This window comes from Xenia sp. Carnegie-2017, unplaced genomic scaffold (assembly GCF_021976095.1).
Source record: "Xenia sp. Carnegie-2017 unplaced genomic scaffold, XeniaSp_v1 HiC_scaffold_14, whole genome shotgun sequence".
Lineage (NCBI taxonomy): Eukaryota > Metazoa > Cnidaria > Anthozoa > Malacalcyonacea > Xeniidae > Xenia > Xenia sp. Carnegie-2017.
This window is the reverse complement of record NW_025813447.1, coordinates 9,820,827-9,836,400: the sequence shown is the minus strand read 5'-3', so window position 1 is coordinate 9,836,400 and position 15,574 is coordinate 9,820,827. Positions and strand designations below refer to the sequence as shown.

At 34.1% G+C, this 15,574-nt stretch overlaps 2 protein-coding genes across 2 annotated transcripts; one reads left to right on the top strand and one right to left on the bottom strand.

Moving 5' to 3' along the window:
* Nucleotides 1-1,944: 1,944 nt before the first annotated feature.
* LOC124434082 (balbiani ring protein 3-like) lies at nucleotides 1,945-8,995 on the top strand. The gene is made up of 5 exons (XM_046983955.1): nucleotides 1,945-2,068; nucleotides 4,330-4,449; nucleotides 7,298-7,858; nucleotides 8,221-8,376; nucleotides 8,691-8,995. Exons 2-5 carry the CDS (start codon nucleotides 4,386-4,388, stop codon nucleotides 8,810-8,812), a joined length of 903 nt encoding a protein of 300 aa, XP_046839911.1. The 5' UTR covers nucleotides 1,945-2,068; nucleotides 4,330-4,385; the 3' UTR covers nucleotides 8,813-8,995.
* Nucleotides 8,996-9,432: 437 nt separating this feature from the next.
* On the bottom strand, nucleotides 9,433-15,422 carry LOC124434077 (ankyrin repeat domain-containing protein 13A-like). Its single transcript, XM_046983946.1, has 15 exons — nucleotides 15,261-15,422; nucleotides 14,977-15,112; nucleotides 14,780-14,904; nucleotides 14,655-14,700; nucleotides 14,212-14,361; nucleotides 14,001-14,070; nucleotides 13,441-13,554; nucleotides 12,934-13,085; nucleotides 11,616-11,686; nucleotides 11,456-11,546; nucleotides 11,168-11,286; nucleotides 11,019-11,097; nucleotides 10,686-10,901; nucleotides 10,212-10,356; nucleotides 9,433-9,768 (listed from the first exon to the last, which is right to left on the bottom strand). The coding sequence occupies exons 1-15, from the start codon at nucleotides 15,378-15,380 to the stop codon at nucleotides 9,564-9,566; spliced, it is 1,839 nt and encodes a 612-aa protein (XP_046839902.1). The 5' UTR covers nucleotides 15,381-15,422; the 3' UTR covers nucleotides 9,433-9,563.
* Nucleotides 15,423-15,574: the final 152 nt, after the last annotated feature.

The window sequence follows — 15,574 nt, the reverse complement described above, 5'->3', positions numbered from 1 at the left end:
TTGATAGTATACAATTTCTAGAGAGGGTACAAAAGTTAGTTACGCAGCGACGCACATAACTTTAATTTAAACAAGAAAGAGAATTTTATCTTAGAAGTAGCAACTAAGTGTTGGCTTTGTTCTTTGGAGAAGGCTTCTGTGCTTGATTTAAGCGACTTTCGTGCTTCTTTGATTTTATGAATTTTCTAAGAATAAAGCATGAAAAAAACTTCTATGCCAAATTTTGTCTTATTATTGTTTCTAGATGTAGCTGCAAAACAAAATATATTTATTTAACAATAGATTTGAAGATTTCAAGAAATGAGAATTTACGACCCCGACCTTGCCCCCTTCCATAGGACCATACCCAAGAATATTAACAACATGCAAGTCACCTCCAATGACATTTGACAAAAACCAATGAAAATATTATTCTTTATGTTAACAATATGTGCATGTGGCCATAATCCTTGAGGGTGAGATCCTATTCATATTAAGATCCCTGACCTCAATGTTCAAGTTTTTAAATTCAATACAATATTTAGTTTATAATACGCTCGGACGCTCCCCATTAATTTATCTTATTTCCTTTTTATTGTTGTAATTTATGTATCATATTACTTTTATACAAACCTTGTATCACTTATTATTTCACTTATACTGAAGATGGCATCATGAGATGTCGAAACATGTCTATTTTCAAAAAACTTGTCGTTTATATTAAATGTGCATTAGCAATAGTGCTTTTACGAAATTATGGAAACATATTGAGATCGATATTGAACTCAACCGGTACTCAGTTACATAGTTTAAATAACAGGTTAAGTTTACTAAAAGAATAAAGACCAAAACAAAATATTTCAGTCGCCTTTTCCTAATAGCAATTAGTCAATTAAATATATGAAGGCACATTACATAATTGAAAGAAAGCTTAAAAAACATATAATATTATTATAATTTCCTCTTGAATTAATCAAAATACACGTCCATTACGATATAGCAAAGTATAAATCAGCACATAAATAGAGTCCTAAAAGTTAGTTTCATTGTTTGTGAACTTTTTAACTGTCTCCCCTAAAAACCAAATGTTCTATCCCTAATATATGTGCAGCTTCAAATTAACTAAAACATGACGTGGGATCAATGAGGAAGAAGCAACTATCGAAAGCTTGAAATGCGATACCAGGATGTCCTAAATGTCATCATCTTATAACCAAAGCAAGCGATCGAAGAAGTGTTTTCAAGTTCTCCCGACATCTCAACGTCCGAAAAAGGAGATTGAATGACGTCAATAACGATTATGACAAATTGGCAAGAAACTTATGCGAAAGTTGGCAGAGTTCAAATACATAAGATAGCTCTGAATCATGCTTGAACTCAAGGAACTTCAACTCCTTTTGCCAACGTCATCTGTTTTTTTTTATTGGAAAATATTTGATCATACACTTAAGATGTTGTCTTACACACACAAGATTAAAAATTTTTCCATCACGTTTAAAGAGCTGTATACGTTGAATTGAACAAAGAATCGTTGTTTTACAAGAATGTTGATCAGTCATCAAAAATTAATAAAATTCATCAACCCTGGCAAAACATCCGTGTGCACACGTGGAAATGGGCGTTAACACAAAAAGCATCTATTTTTTAGAATCGCCTCACTCTTATTCTCAATTTGAAACCATTCTATCAACGTAGAAATCGACACAGCCAAATAGCTGTTGTGATGGTTTCTTAACTTCTTCCTTACATTATCGATAAAATCATTAAAATTTCTTCCTTCAAACATTCTGGAAGCTCGTAGAGTGCAGTAAATTAATATTCTTATAATCGAAACCATACGAGAATATGGTAAACAAAGAGAATGCGCCCACATACTCTGAATGAAAATGGTAAACAAAGAGGAAGGCAATATACATTATACACCCTTGTTAATTGATAACTTATTTATAGATCAAGCATAGATTACGTCGTCAGACTGAAACCATCAATTAACGTGTGTACATAAAGTAGCCTTCGGCCCAAAACCATCATAAATTTCTTCAACTTACTGAAAGCATCGATTTGCACGAAGAGAAAAACGAATAAAAAGGTAAACTTCGTGAAACTATTATTATATTGAAATATATCAATATCATCTTCACGTCACAGTTTGTATCACATGTAAAATGGATAGTCTTATTTACTGTATATTGTATTACAACGGTTAGACTTATTTACTGTATACTTGGTGAGGTGCAATGCGAAATTATTATAAAACGTTTTGTCAGCGGACCATAATATTATCCTACGACACTACTTTATTAAGACACTTTTGCCACACATTGACACTATGAGGAAGTTACCGTTGTAACTAGAATCACCGTGGAAACCAAAAACATTAAGCAATGCACATGTGTACTAGGTTCTAGTGTTATTGCCGTGACTATCACTGCTATGAGAATATTCGACCACAGAATTATTCCACCAATATTGTATGGAAATGACTTGAGCGAACGAAATCGTCTGAACTACAACTCAAGTCTATTAAATACTTAACTGCCAGAGAAACACATTTTAATTGAGTCTTTTACGTGTTTTTACTCAACTTGAAGTTACAATGAAACAAAAATGATCAAATAAGTAAAAGAAGAAAGCACTGACGATGTTAGCAATGATTTTATTACCACATAACGTGAAACATGATGCGTAATTGATATTACAATACTCCATCATACATGGACGCTTACGTAAATGACAGCTTCTTTCGCGTGAGTTAAAATCGTAGCCCACGGGCTGGTTTATTGGCAACAAATGAGTGTTTGCCACCATTTTCCTTTCCCGTAAAAGCATGAGAACTCACTAGTCAATGAAATATTTGCATAGAAATAACGTTCTAACGCTTAAATCTAAATTAAATCTCGTAGAACCTAGTAATGGACGACAGACTTAATTTTAAAGAGCGTTTTCTGTCAGCAAAATACAAATTTTAGGCGGCAACAAAGCAACTATAAGGTCTTAGTTCAATGCTTTCAAAGACATTTAATAAAACCTTACAGTTCGCCATGGTAACGTAAATTCCACTTCCACACTGCTACACAACCCCAAGTTTTTAGTGTCTTAAAAAAACAACTTGAAATCTTAAGACCATAATTTGTTAAAAAATCTTTGAAGGAATCTTAATATGGTTTATAAACTTAAACAAACGCTCTTAAACTTTGGATAAAAATCAAATGACGAGCCGTGAATAATTATTTAGATTGTTAGCCACATTCCTGGAGCTGGCATGGGCATATAATCATCTCATTAGAAGAAAAAATCCTTCATTAACCAAAACACTATAATTGTGTCTGATTATTCCTTCACAAAATCCTAATAAAATTGTTTTCTATATGAATATTATCTAGCTATACCGTATTTGCCAATAATCAAGAGCATACTACTATGAAATAGAACTAACTGGCTGCTGTCTGTTGTAACCAATTTGAAATCATATTTCATTATATTAAATACAACTGCAGTTTACTCAAATGAGCCCTATACAGCATATATCAGCTAAGTAATTGAAAAAAAGGTTTACAAGAATTTAATTACATTCCTGTACGTCATAAATAAATTAGAAAGGACACGTAGACAACGTTACATCGCGTAAACCTGCCAAACTTTAACATCAACTTCCTCATGAATACAATTTAATCAAATCTACTCTGGATGGAAGTCTCCTTTAAAAGCTTGCTTTTTATCATATAACTAAAAACAATTAAATTTTTACAGGAGCTTTGAGATAATCAGATAAATTTTGCGAAACGTTAGACAATGTGTTTTAGAAGAATTATATAGAAGTGTTTGCTACATAAACGAAGCTCAACATTCATTGTTTTATACATAATTTCATTGACGAAACACGTTGCTTACTGCAATGCGTAAACTTAACACTATGCTTTGTTGAAGCAACAACAACGGGGCAAGCGACCGCTTTCAGTCGAATACACTTTGCAAGTTATAATATTGTCGATAATATTCGCCCACCACATTGTCAAGCTATCATTAACGTGTCTGACCGTAATGTAATGGATTCCTTTGGAAGAAGCAATCGTTACACAGAAAAAACACAGTTAAGCGTTTTCCCCAAGGAAACATCGCCTTTAAACATATCAACAGATTAATATATTGAGGAGTGACCATGTTATTTCCATTCAAGTAGGTAATGGTCACTGTTTCAGCTTCCTGTACTCAGCTAGTCTAAGAGGGGAAACCCTTCACACAAAGCCTTCATTGATTGGCTAAAATTCGTGAAAGACCTCTTTTATTGGTTAAGAAAGTACTGGTGGGTGTGCAAATCATTTAACTTCGTGTGTGTATTTTCATTTGCAGCAGTCAGAACGCACACATTCGAAGGTTAAAGACCGAGGGAAGCAGAAACAACCAAAATGGGATTGATGTTGAAAAGTGGATTCATCATTGTTATATTCAAAATGATTTCTTTATGTCAAGGTATGCAGCTATCTACGTCCATAGTTTTATAGTATCGGCGTAAAGCAATAACATTTATATAAAATATCCATAGCTTCATAAAACATCAACAATTTTTTTAATAAGAAAAACAGCAGCACGGCGCGAACAGGATGCTGAAAATGCCCTCCTGTACAGTGGCGATCACAAGTATATTACCAAACATTGATCATCAAGACCATAGCATATCGCGTTCTTTTAAAATTATAATTACAGTTCACAACGATACTAGAAGGATAATTTCACAATTTAGCAAGCCCGCACATTCTTCCCATGATATAGCTGACCAAAAAAACAACTGGCTGTCGCAAAGAAAAATAAATAAAGAGATATACACAATAATCAAAGAGATATACACAATAATCAGTTCATTTATTTATGTTAGCCACTGTGAGAAAGCACTTTTCTGAACATCACTAAGAACGATCAAATCGAATATTTTCAAAACAGACACATTGTAAAACGTATCGCAATGTAAAAACTGCTTGTGTTATGATTCCTTACATGGAGAAAATTTGACTTAAAAATTCATTAAATACGCTACAGATGTCACAGGTCGTTGCCACGTTCGACACAGCGTTAGCCAGAATGAACTAGACTTAGTCACAATTAAATACCAAACAGAAGACGTGCAGTTCGTTATACGAGCACAAAACCAATCACATATCAAACATAAATAGCATTTTGTTATTATGTTACAATACGAAAAACTCAATGGGTTAACACCCTTCTGAGTCAACCACGTCAAGGACATATATATTGAATTAGAAATTAGACATTTGATAAATAATTAATCGTAAGGAGATGCGATTGTTACAACATTTTTGTGTTAGTTCATCTGCCTGACCTTTTCCAAAATCATTGATAGAAATGAACAAGCTTACACGAATCTTATCTGGAGGTAGACATGAATTATAAGTTTCGTTACAACCTTAGCAAATAAACATATGCAACAACGCATGTGTAGTGAAAGTAGTATTCTGGATTACCATGAATTAACGCCTCGACTAATTATTACCCAATAATAAATTGCGTGTGAAGAATTACATTTCTGGCATATCGTCGCGACATGATTGCATTCCTTTCGATGTTTTCTCATGATCTTAATTGCTCATATAATACGTTAACAAACATTCTTCACTGAAAGAAAATATCAGCGGTATAGCTTCCTCTGTACTTCCGGCGTCATTTCATTTCTACAACGATTTTTAAATTCCTACTTCTTGTTAACTGTAATCTAGTTTGCAAGATGATAACAGTTTGGTTTTGCTTTAGAGTAAAATATCTTAACTTGGTTTGCGACTCAACAATGTTCATAAATGCCGAGACGAAAACGGAGACATAAATATGTGAACCTGAAAGTGTCTGCTTGCTTAAATGACGTTAAACACTTAAACGGATTAAGAGTTTAGTGTAGGTGAACAATCTTGAGGGCAAATGAAACATAATAGAAGCTAAAGTAAACTAACGTGCCAGTCTACACATGATTAAATGTTTCGTTGAAGGAACGTACTAATCTCACATCATTATTTGTAATAACTACATCATTGACTTCAATTGGTCAAATACTTTAATTGCAACAACATGATGATTTATGTTTTTCAATCTTTACATAATGAAAAAAGGTTATTTGGTAGGTATAGTAGTTAAGCACTGTTGTGTAGAGCATATCCATGCATCTTCCATTAAAAATAAGCGACAGCACACCGACATATGTCTGTAAATATGCAGCCGATATAAGGACAACCACAACACGTTTGAATTAAATTTAAACATTGCGGGGGTCAATCAAAATACACAAATATACTGTGAATCAAAATTTAGCTCTCAATTACGGCTGCACTGCACACCACTTCATTTCCGATGACGTTCATAATAACAAAGACCATTAATGATATATGCATGTTAACATGGAGCAGAATTTTGCTTCTGTTAATACAGCCTATCAACTTTGAATGTAAGTTTCAACCAAACCTAACTTCGTAATCAAACACTTGTTTACTAAAGAACTTATTTTTAGTTTATCGATTGTTGTGACTGTTGTGTTTGAGACAACCACATATCAACTTTTTGCAAAAAAAACTTGACTATCCTCCATATTTCATACTGATGAAATTTGACAGCCAAGCCTAAGTTACGCAAATTGTCTTATGTTTTTGGAAATAGTTCATTAGTCCTAGACGTCTTCCGAGTTTAGACGTAATATCCGTCTTATGACATCACAACATATAAAGTTTTGTTGATTTAAATAAAGATGAAACAGAAAATTGACGTAGTTTCCTTATCCGGTTTTGAACATGCCTTTTTACTATAATGTCTTAGCGGAAGAACGGCACAAAAACGCACCATTTGGAAAAATAGTTCTAAAAATATCTCAATTACTCTGGTATGACGTACGCATGACAATTTTGCATAAAGCCGGTTCTAAGCTACTTTAAAATGTTGTTTGGTCAACTAAAATTTTTTGTGAATAATTCATATAAATAAAAGGGAGTTTCACTAAGCTGGCTAATTTCAAATAAATTTTAACGTATAAAACAATTAGTATTTTAATAACTTTTATAATAACTTTTTACATAGCTAATATCTACTTTGGGGTTTGTCATTGTATTTGAACATCATATTATAAACCTCTTTTAACTGGTAGTCTATACATGTCTACTCGATTTTGCATCAGATTATATTTCTGCAGTAAAACAAAATAAGTAATACTGGTTGTAGAGAAGTATACATAGACTATAGTCAAACACAATCTCTACATACAGTGTTAGCTATTGCATTTGAATTATGCATTTTGAGACTAAACCTTTTTCTTTTATTTGTTTTTAAGGCAACAAAGCAAAAGCAGCTATTTGTAAGCCATGGGCTATACCGGTTGCAGTGGACCCTATCAACCACAATCACCGACCATTCTACATAGAGTTACATAGATGTATGGGACAGTGCCAAGGCAACACAAACTCCCCTTTAAAGTGTGAGTGCAAAGCAAAGACCACCCAAGATGTAAATGTACAAATTGTCACCCAGAAAGGTCAGGAAACAAGGACATTCACAAATCATACTAGCTGTGCCAGTCAGTGTCATTCCAGTCATAAAGATCAGTGTTTGCGGGATAATTATAAATTTGATGATCTAACCTGCAGCTGTCTATGTCTTGCAAAAAAAAAATGTCCAAAAAATTTCCATTGGAATAGTCAGACCTGCCATTGCGAGTGCTCCCCAGCACCGCAATCATGTCCAGGTAATACAAAGTGGAATAAGTCCAGTTGCAGTTGTCAGTGTAGCTTATCAGAGTTTACAAAATGCTCTCGAATGAACTCGGCTACAGATTTGCGAAAATGTCACTGCAGGCCACGTCCAGCAGTTACATCTGAAACAAGAAATCGTAAAGGTATATTCATGATTTGCTTACATCATTCTTTCAAATTTATTTAAAAATAGAATAAATATTTTGTATTGACCAGGCAAGGAGAGGTAGCTTAGTTCATCATGTTATCCAAGTATATTTCATAAGGAGACACGCCTACAAACAAAGTTATCTCTTTTGTAAGACCCATCACAAACACATAAAAATAGACTTAAGAATACAATCATATGTAAAGTTTCAGTGTTAAAAATTTGGTTGTATTTATGCTACTTGCTAAACTAATCACAATGTTTGTTTTCATTATCTCTCGGACTGACAAATTGTGCTGTCTGAATGTTAATGGAAAGTATTGTGTAAGCAATGAAATAAATGTTCCAACTATTTAGGAGATGCAAGTCAAACCAAATTAGTATCATTGGTAGCCATATGTACACTCTTGGGAGTATTGTTTGTCATTGATCTCATCCTAATGTTCAACAAGAAAGGTTTTATGTACAGTCTTACAAATAGTTGCATCAAGAAGAAAGAGAAAGAAATAACATGTACGTATATTTTTTGATTGATATTTCTTCAACATGCTACTATGTATGCCATAGTTTAGTTGAAAATATCTCCCTAATATATTAATAATTTCTTCACTACCCAGCAAGCAATATCAAGGACAAACAAAATAAAATTGTTGCTTGAGAGTACCAAAGTATTGGTGATTTTCATGTCAGTCATGCAGATGGTTCCTAGTTGTTGCTTGAACATTAAATATGTCTGTTACTTTTTAAGCTCAAGCAGTAGTTGTTTTAGAACAAGATGTAGTTTTTAACCAGTTGAGAAACGTCTAACGTTATGCTTCTGTTTTTAGATAAAGTAGACGCAGAAACGGCAAGCATTAGTTTGGATGTATACAACGACTCGCCAGTCCAAAATGGCAGCTGTAAAAATAAAATTGACCATTCGCAATATCAATTACCGACGTCCCTATGATAAAAGCAAAGCTAAAACTTAGTTTTTTATACTTATCGTCTATTTATACTGAACTGTTCTGTAAATAAAACTATAATATATGATATTTATGAAGACGCCTAAATTATTGAAGATTGCTCTTATGTTAGTTAGGTAATATGAACCCTTCTATGAAAATTAAAACGATTTCCACTTGAAACACAATTTGGTAAAACAATTTAAATAATTACTAGAATGCACAATACTTACAATTGCCAATTAATGGTTATCTATCGTAAAAAAACACTCGTACATTCATCAACCACTATTCAATCTCAAACCATCAGACATCTTTCGTTTTTCAAAATTAGGTTCTTTTTTAATTGAAATACACACTAACAATTCAAAATTGTGGATGAGCATTTACCTTTGTATAATTTAATTATTCACGACAGTTAATTTCAGCCAGAAAACACAGAACAACAAAAATCAAAAACATTTACAGGTTTTTCTGAAAATGTCAAAATGGACGTTGCAACGGGGGGCGTTCGTTCGCAACATCACGTGTTGGGACGTCCAAGGACCTGAGGCATGATTGGTGGTTGTGATTGCATATTCCACCAATCACAGCAGGAATTAAAAACAGGTAAAGATCCAGAACGTCATGGCTTATATTTTAATGATAATTTTTTCGTACATTGTCCTTCATCTTTTCAACTACTATACATTAACACAGCTTTCCTGACATTTTCAATTTTCAGACTTAGGCACGCATTAACATCAAAATCCAAAGCTACTTTTCCGTCAACGACAATCGCAAAATCCTTTCTAATTCGTCATCTTCGTTCATAACTTCATGTGATTTCTCTATCATATCCTGTTCAGACATTGCTATAGCAATTTGAAGCTGCTCCGCGTAAGAATTTCCAGCAACACGAGAAGACGTCTGTGCTGTCATGTCAACTTCTTGGGATGAATTTAAACTCTCGCGTATTGCTCTATATTAAGTAAGACATTAAACCGTCCAAATTTATCAAAGGATAGATTGTCCCCTTCACCTTGTCCCCCACACAGAAATTTTGAGGCTCGGAGCAAATTTTTTCTAGGGAGCACATTGTCAAATGATCGTAAATATTTGTGATTGCGAGGAATAAAGCACTTCAATACGATATGAGCAATCAACATTATCAGAGCATTTCAGAAGTCAAATAAAATGGTTGCCTTAATCTTAGGTGCTACCTAAAATTGCAGAAGGAGGGGTTATGACATATCCTTGCCTGTTATTCCTCGTTTACAATCCACGATGCTTTTAAGCTAATTTTACTAAAACTGAGTGAATTTTTACTGCTTAGACTTTTACTTTACATCATAACGATTACCATATAATATACATTATAACGAGAACGATCGCCTCTAGCGATGTTGAAACTTGGAAAGATACCTTTGCAAATTTTCTTCGCTATTTGATAAACCAGCCTGATAAGCCCATGATTCTGAACGACCAACGTCAAAGCTACCCGAATCCGCTAGACTTTGTTGTATAGCGAGCTGTATCATTAACTCTTCTTCGTTTTGAACAGGTTGACCTAAAAAATTAATGCTTTATGTGAAACGAGAGCAGATAAAAGTCTTAGAGTATAGGTTGACTTAAAAATCAACACGTTACGTGAAGGGAGAACTAAAAAATAGAGTAAAAAAGGCAGAAAAACGTTTCCGGGACTTGCAAACGCCAATGCAAATCGGAGTTAGAGCGTTGATGACGAATGCAACAAAATTACTCTTCTAAAAGAAAAAGTTTTGTTTGTCAACAACTCCAGTAAAAAAAAACGTTTATAAAGAACAAAATGTCAAATTTCATTCTTTGAAAAATACATCTAGTTCCCTTTCCCCTAATAATTAACATTACAACTCATACCAGAACGCTTATCCTGCGTTGTACTGCCAACATAGTCGGACGGAGGACAGAAACGATCGTCATCAATAACGCACGTGACTGTAGACTCGTCACTAGACCCCTCACCAGAACCAGAGTCGGTATTCACCTGGGACGTTACACCTGGGCTGGGTTTTGACATAGCATTGATATTACCGAATGTGATTCGAGCATTAAGGAGATGAAATAGCGGAATCTCTAGAAAATAGACATGAAAACCGACGATCTCAATAGGGTACGGAGCGTTAAGTCAAGACTAAAATTAAGCTCTAAAAATTTTCAATAAATATGTATTCAAACACTTGAGATAATTACCTATTTTGAGAGGAAATCCTGCAGGTAGATGAAGAGCGACAAAGTCACGAAGCTTAGCAAAATGAGAATTACTGATCGCCTGGTGATAAAACGAACAAAATGAGTATAGGGAATAAACATAAGGAAAGTTAATGGTTTGTAAACCGTACCAACAGCTTTATGACAGGTAATATTTGTTGTTGTAAGGATAAAGGATAGCTAGGACACAGGCATAATGTCGCTTTGAATTTTTGAGATTTAGTAATCATATCTTTTGCTCGGCCGATGTCTAAAAAGAATCAAGCATAACAAAAAATGAAAACACTAATTTATAATTGGCATAAACCAAGAAAAGCAAGCTATCACATTTCTCGTCAGCCGTTAAAGACTATTAGCAGTTCACTAATCATCACAGAGACGACTATCGACCAATCAACAACGACTGTTCATGCACTGACCTTTCTTTGATTTATTCAGAGGTAAGTTAAAATACTCTTCCATAGACAAGTTATACGGATTTGATGAATGCGGATCAACAATGTTTGGATCCTAATAAAAAGACGAAGATGAATCTAAGGTGATGCAACATAATGCTACACAAAGACGTAAGTGAATTACCTCAAGGTTACAAATCCTTTCTTGATGTTCTCCTGATAAGACACCTTGAATACCAGAGCCGGAACTTGATACTGAAATAAGATAAAAGTAGAGCTATTTCATCAAAAAATGTCAACAAAATACACGACAATCACAGACGTAATGAATTTATCGTCTATTCAAGTAGGGACCCGAGAATAGTGCAAAGTTTCATAAAAAACACACTGCCTTTTCACTTAAAATTTGAATTAACCAGAAATTTTTTTATACATTTATTACATTTCTCGATAAACTCCCATTGAATTTTGACTCGTGTATCACGAAACTGACATCCATTGACTCCAACAACATTTCAAACAAAAACCTATCAAAAGTTGCTTTGTTGTCCACGATTTACATTTAATTTCTATGATAATTATTGTCCACAGTGCAATGTTAATAGTTGTGTATTGATTTAACGCATGGTTGGGGTACACCAAGCAAATAAGGATCGTTGAGGTAACGAGTTTGAAGATGCATTTGTTGAAACAAGGTCAAAGAGAAAGAAAACATGCCAATAAAATGACTGGAAACTTTCACAGTCCACTCGACCAACTAAATGAACTAATGCAGTTCATACCTATCAACCTCTGCCTTTCATTTTGTTTATATATATACAACAGTACACATATATATATATAAGTTTAAAGATTGGTAATCCAGGCATATTTAATGTATAAAAATAAAAGATTCTCCAGGCATATTTAATGTATAAAAATAAAAGATTCTCCGGATTTTATAAATAATTTTATCGAACTTTCGACTCGTTGCTTCGAGCCTTCATCAGAATGAGGAAATTATCTATTTACAGTTGCTTTTAGCTTGTAGACGCTTAGAGCGTCTAATTGGATTAGCGGGTGGATTAAAACACCAAAACTACAACATTACACTCTAATAATATTAACACCGATCATATTCACAATACACCAAAACCTATGGCAACGCATTTCACCCCATCCGATCACATTAATCCAACCGCTAATCCAATTAGACCTCTAAGCGTCTACAAGCTAAAAGCAACTGTAAATAGATAACTTCCTCATTCTGATGAAGGCTCGAAGCAACGAGTCGAAAGCTCAATAAAATTATTTATAAAATCCGGAGAATCTTTTATTTTTATACATTAAATATGCCTGGATTACCAATCTTTAAACATATATATATATATAAATATACGTTTGTTGGCTTATATCTTGTCAAATTACAGCACTACAGCATGAAGAACTTTTTACAGATACTAGCAGAAAGAAATGTTTTAAACATACGCCTGTGTTCGGAACAGTTTAATCTAATTGTCAACCTTTCTCTTTCTGTTGTTTCTTCTCTTCTTCTGTCAAATGTTCAAGTCTTATTCTAGTAACGACATCAATGCCAGACGCATCGTACATCTTCCCTTCATAATCGTTGATTGTTTCAGTTTTGTCACCTCCCCAACCCCACATTGACTTGTGTCTAAAACGAAACAGCAATAAAAACAATCATCGTCATCAATTTTGGTACTTCATGTTGCGCTATCATAAGGTAGACACACTCCACAATAAACTTTGTATTCACGAAAGAGGAAATCCCTTGAAACCTTAAAATGTACGTAACGGTCAAAAAAGTAGTTGCCTCCGACGATAAATGTCAAAAATTTTCAACTTAGGACGGTTTCATACGTGGCACTTTACACGAGCCGAATGCATTTAAAACAAAAGATAATGAGGCATTTTATCTCATCTTCTTTTGTCTTTAATGCATTCGGCTCATGTAAAATGCGAAGTTTGAAACGAGCCTTAGTCGCAACAAAGATAGTTAAAATACATACTTGGTGAAAGCAATGGAATCAGTGTCAAGGATTGTTGATATATTTGGTGAACTCATTCTTTTGTTTATCACATCTTGCGTGGTCTCAAATGTACTAGGATCTCGTCTATCATTTCTAAATAGAATTGCGCACATACATGGCATATAAAATCTACATTCACAAGAGATTTAAGTGTATATTTTTTGCAGTTGAAAACTGCAGTAGCAACGAAAATGCTCACTACTCCCAACTATACATGAACGTATGCATGAATGGTGAAAAGAGATAATAGAGAGTGTGGAAAAGTTGAAACTTGCATAAACTCTGAGGTAAATTCAGAGAGAACTTATTCATACATTCTGTTATGCCAGAAAGATTTCTTTCGAAAGCAAAATTGTTTTGAAAAGAAATTAGCAAAGAATAGCAGAATACATGATATACCCCCCCTATTAACATAAGATTGATGTCAATTGAGACAGGACAATGTCTGACAGGTAATTAATTAATTTGGAAATTAGGCATACAATTGCAATTAAGTCATGCAGTAAAACTTGAAAAATTTCTCCCATCTTCACAAAAACCTTATTTCAAGTTTCTCCTTGGTGTAATATTTCTTGTCGTGATCAATTTCATAAAACTCAGCACCCTCAGCTGCAAAGTAATAGAGTTTAAAAATGTGAGCACAAAATACAGCCTCCATTCAAAAATACCAGATATCCTGAGTATAAAGACAAATACAGGTAGGACAATGATGGTAACAATGTCATATTTAAAAATAAAAACTAAATCTACCTGAGCCTTTAAACACAAAGCTCATATTTCCACGTTCCCAGTTGAGGATATTTTGATCAAAACCAACAAGAGTTGTATCCACACGAACAGAACAACCTTTTTTATATATCTTGTATGTGTCATTGGGGCACATCCGTGACATGAAAGGAACTATTGAGATCAGAAGGATTATAAAAGATAAAATGAAGTAAAAACAATGCATGATAGCATGTCATATGGTTCATCCAATGAAATCAAGAGGATTGGAGCTTCAAGATGAGACATTCAGTGACTTCAAAATGCTAATGGTTTTACTGGAAATAGATAGGAAAGAAGGCACCTCACAAAATGTATGTATAGTTTCCAACAAAAATAAAAGAAATTAAAGGAGATGAGGTAGAGGATTGGGATACAAGGGGGTTAAAGGAACAACAGATTATACAAGAAACTTTTCATTCACTTACCCCAAGTCGTAAATTCCCATTTCATTTCAATATAAAAATCAGGAGCCTAAAATGAAAATCTTAGGTATGTTTACATCACTTCTAACAAAAAATGTTTTTTTTAATATCTTCTACGTTTTTCTTACAGCCTTCAAGTCTTCCAAGAGCTCAGGAATACCATCCATTCTTTGTGAAGCTCGCTGATAATCTCTCTGTTTGAAAACAAACGATAGAATCTCGGGGTCTCCACAGCTTACAGCTTCTTGACAAACTGAGAGAAGTATCACAAATTATTTTAAAGATAAAGATTGTCATGAATATCAATGAAAAATTCGTTTCCTACCGTTCCAACCCTGCTTATTGACTGCATTGGCATTGGCCTTATAATCAAGTAACGTTTTGACACAATTCGTTCGTCCAAGAGTTACGGCAAAATGTAATGCAGTTCTACCACAAGGATCAAGGCTTTCAATGTCCACCTAAAACTCCGTCGCATTAAATAAAACGACATTAAAGACTCTTTATTGAACAGTACACACAATAATTTGACAGTTGATGACAATGAACAGTTGAAAGATAACGGACTTCATAACTTAAAAAATACAAATAGTATGATATCAAATCTACCGTGTTTTTCTTCAACAAATCTTGAAGCTGCATCAAGTTGTCTTCAAAAACGGCAGCGTGTAATGGCCATTTTTCTTTTATTTCACTTTCATTTACGACTTGCCATTGCTTGTCAGCCATCTTGTCTTCCACTCTCCCATCGACAAGCTTTAAACAAAGGCAAGGGTCAGGGGGTAGCGGGAGGAGAAGGCCCTTTGATGCACATCAATAATTTAGATCTAAGGTATTCTTTTAAGTAGGGTTGAATTTTATGAGCAAAGGTCCAACTCTATATCTGCACCGTAAGCTTTAATGCTAAATACAAAATGGCTGGC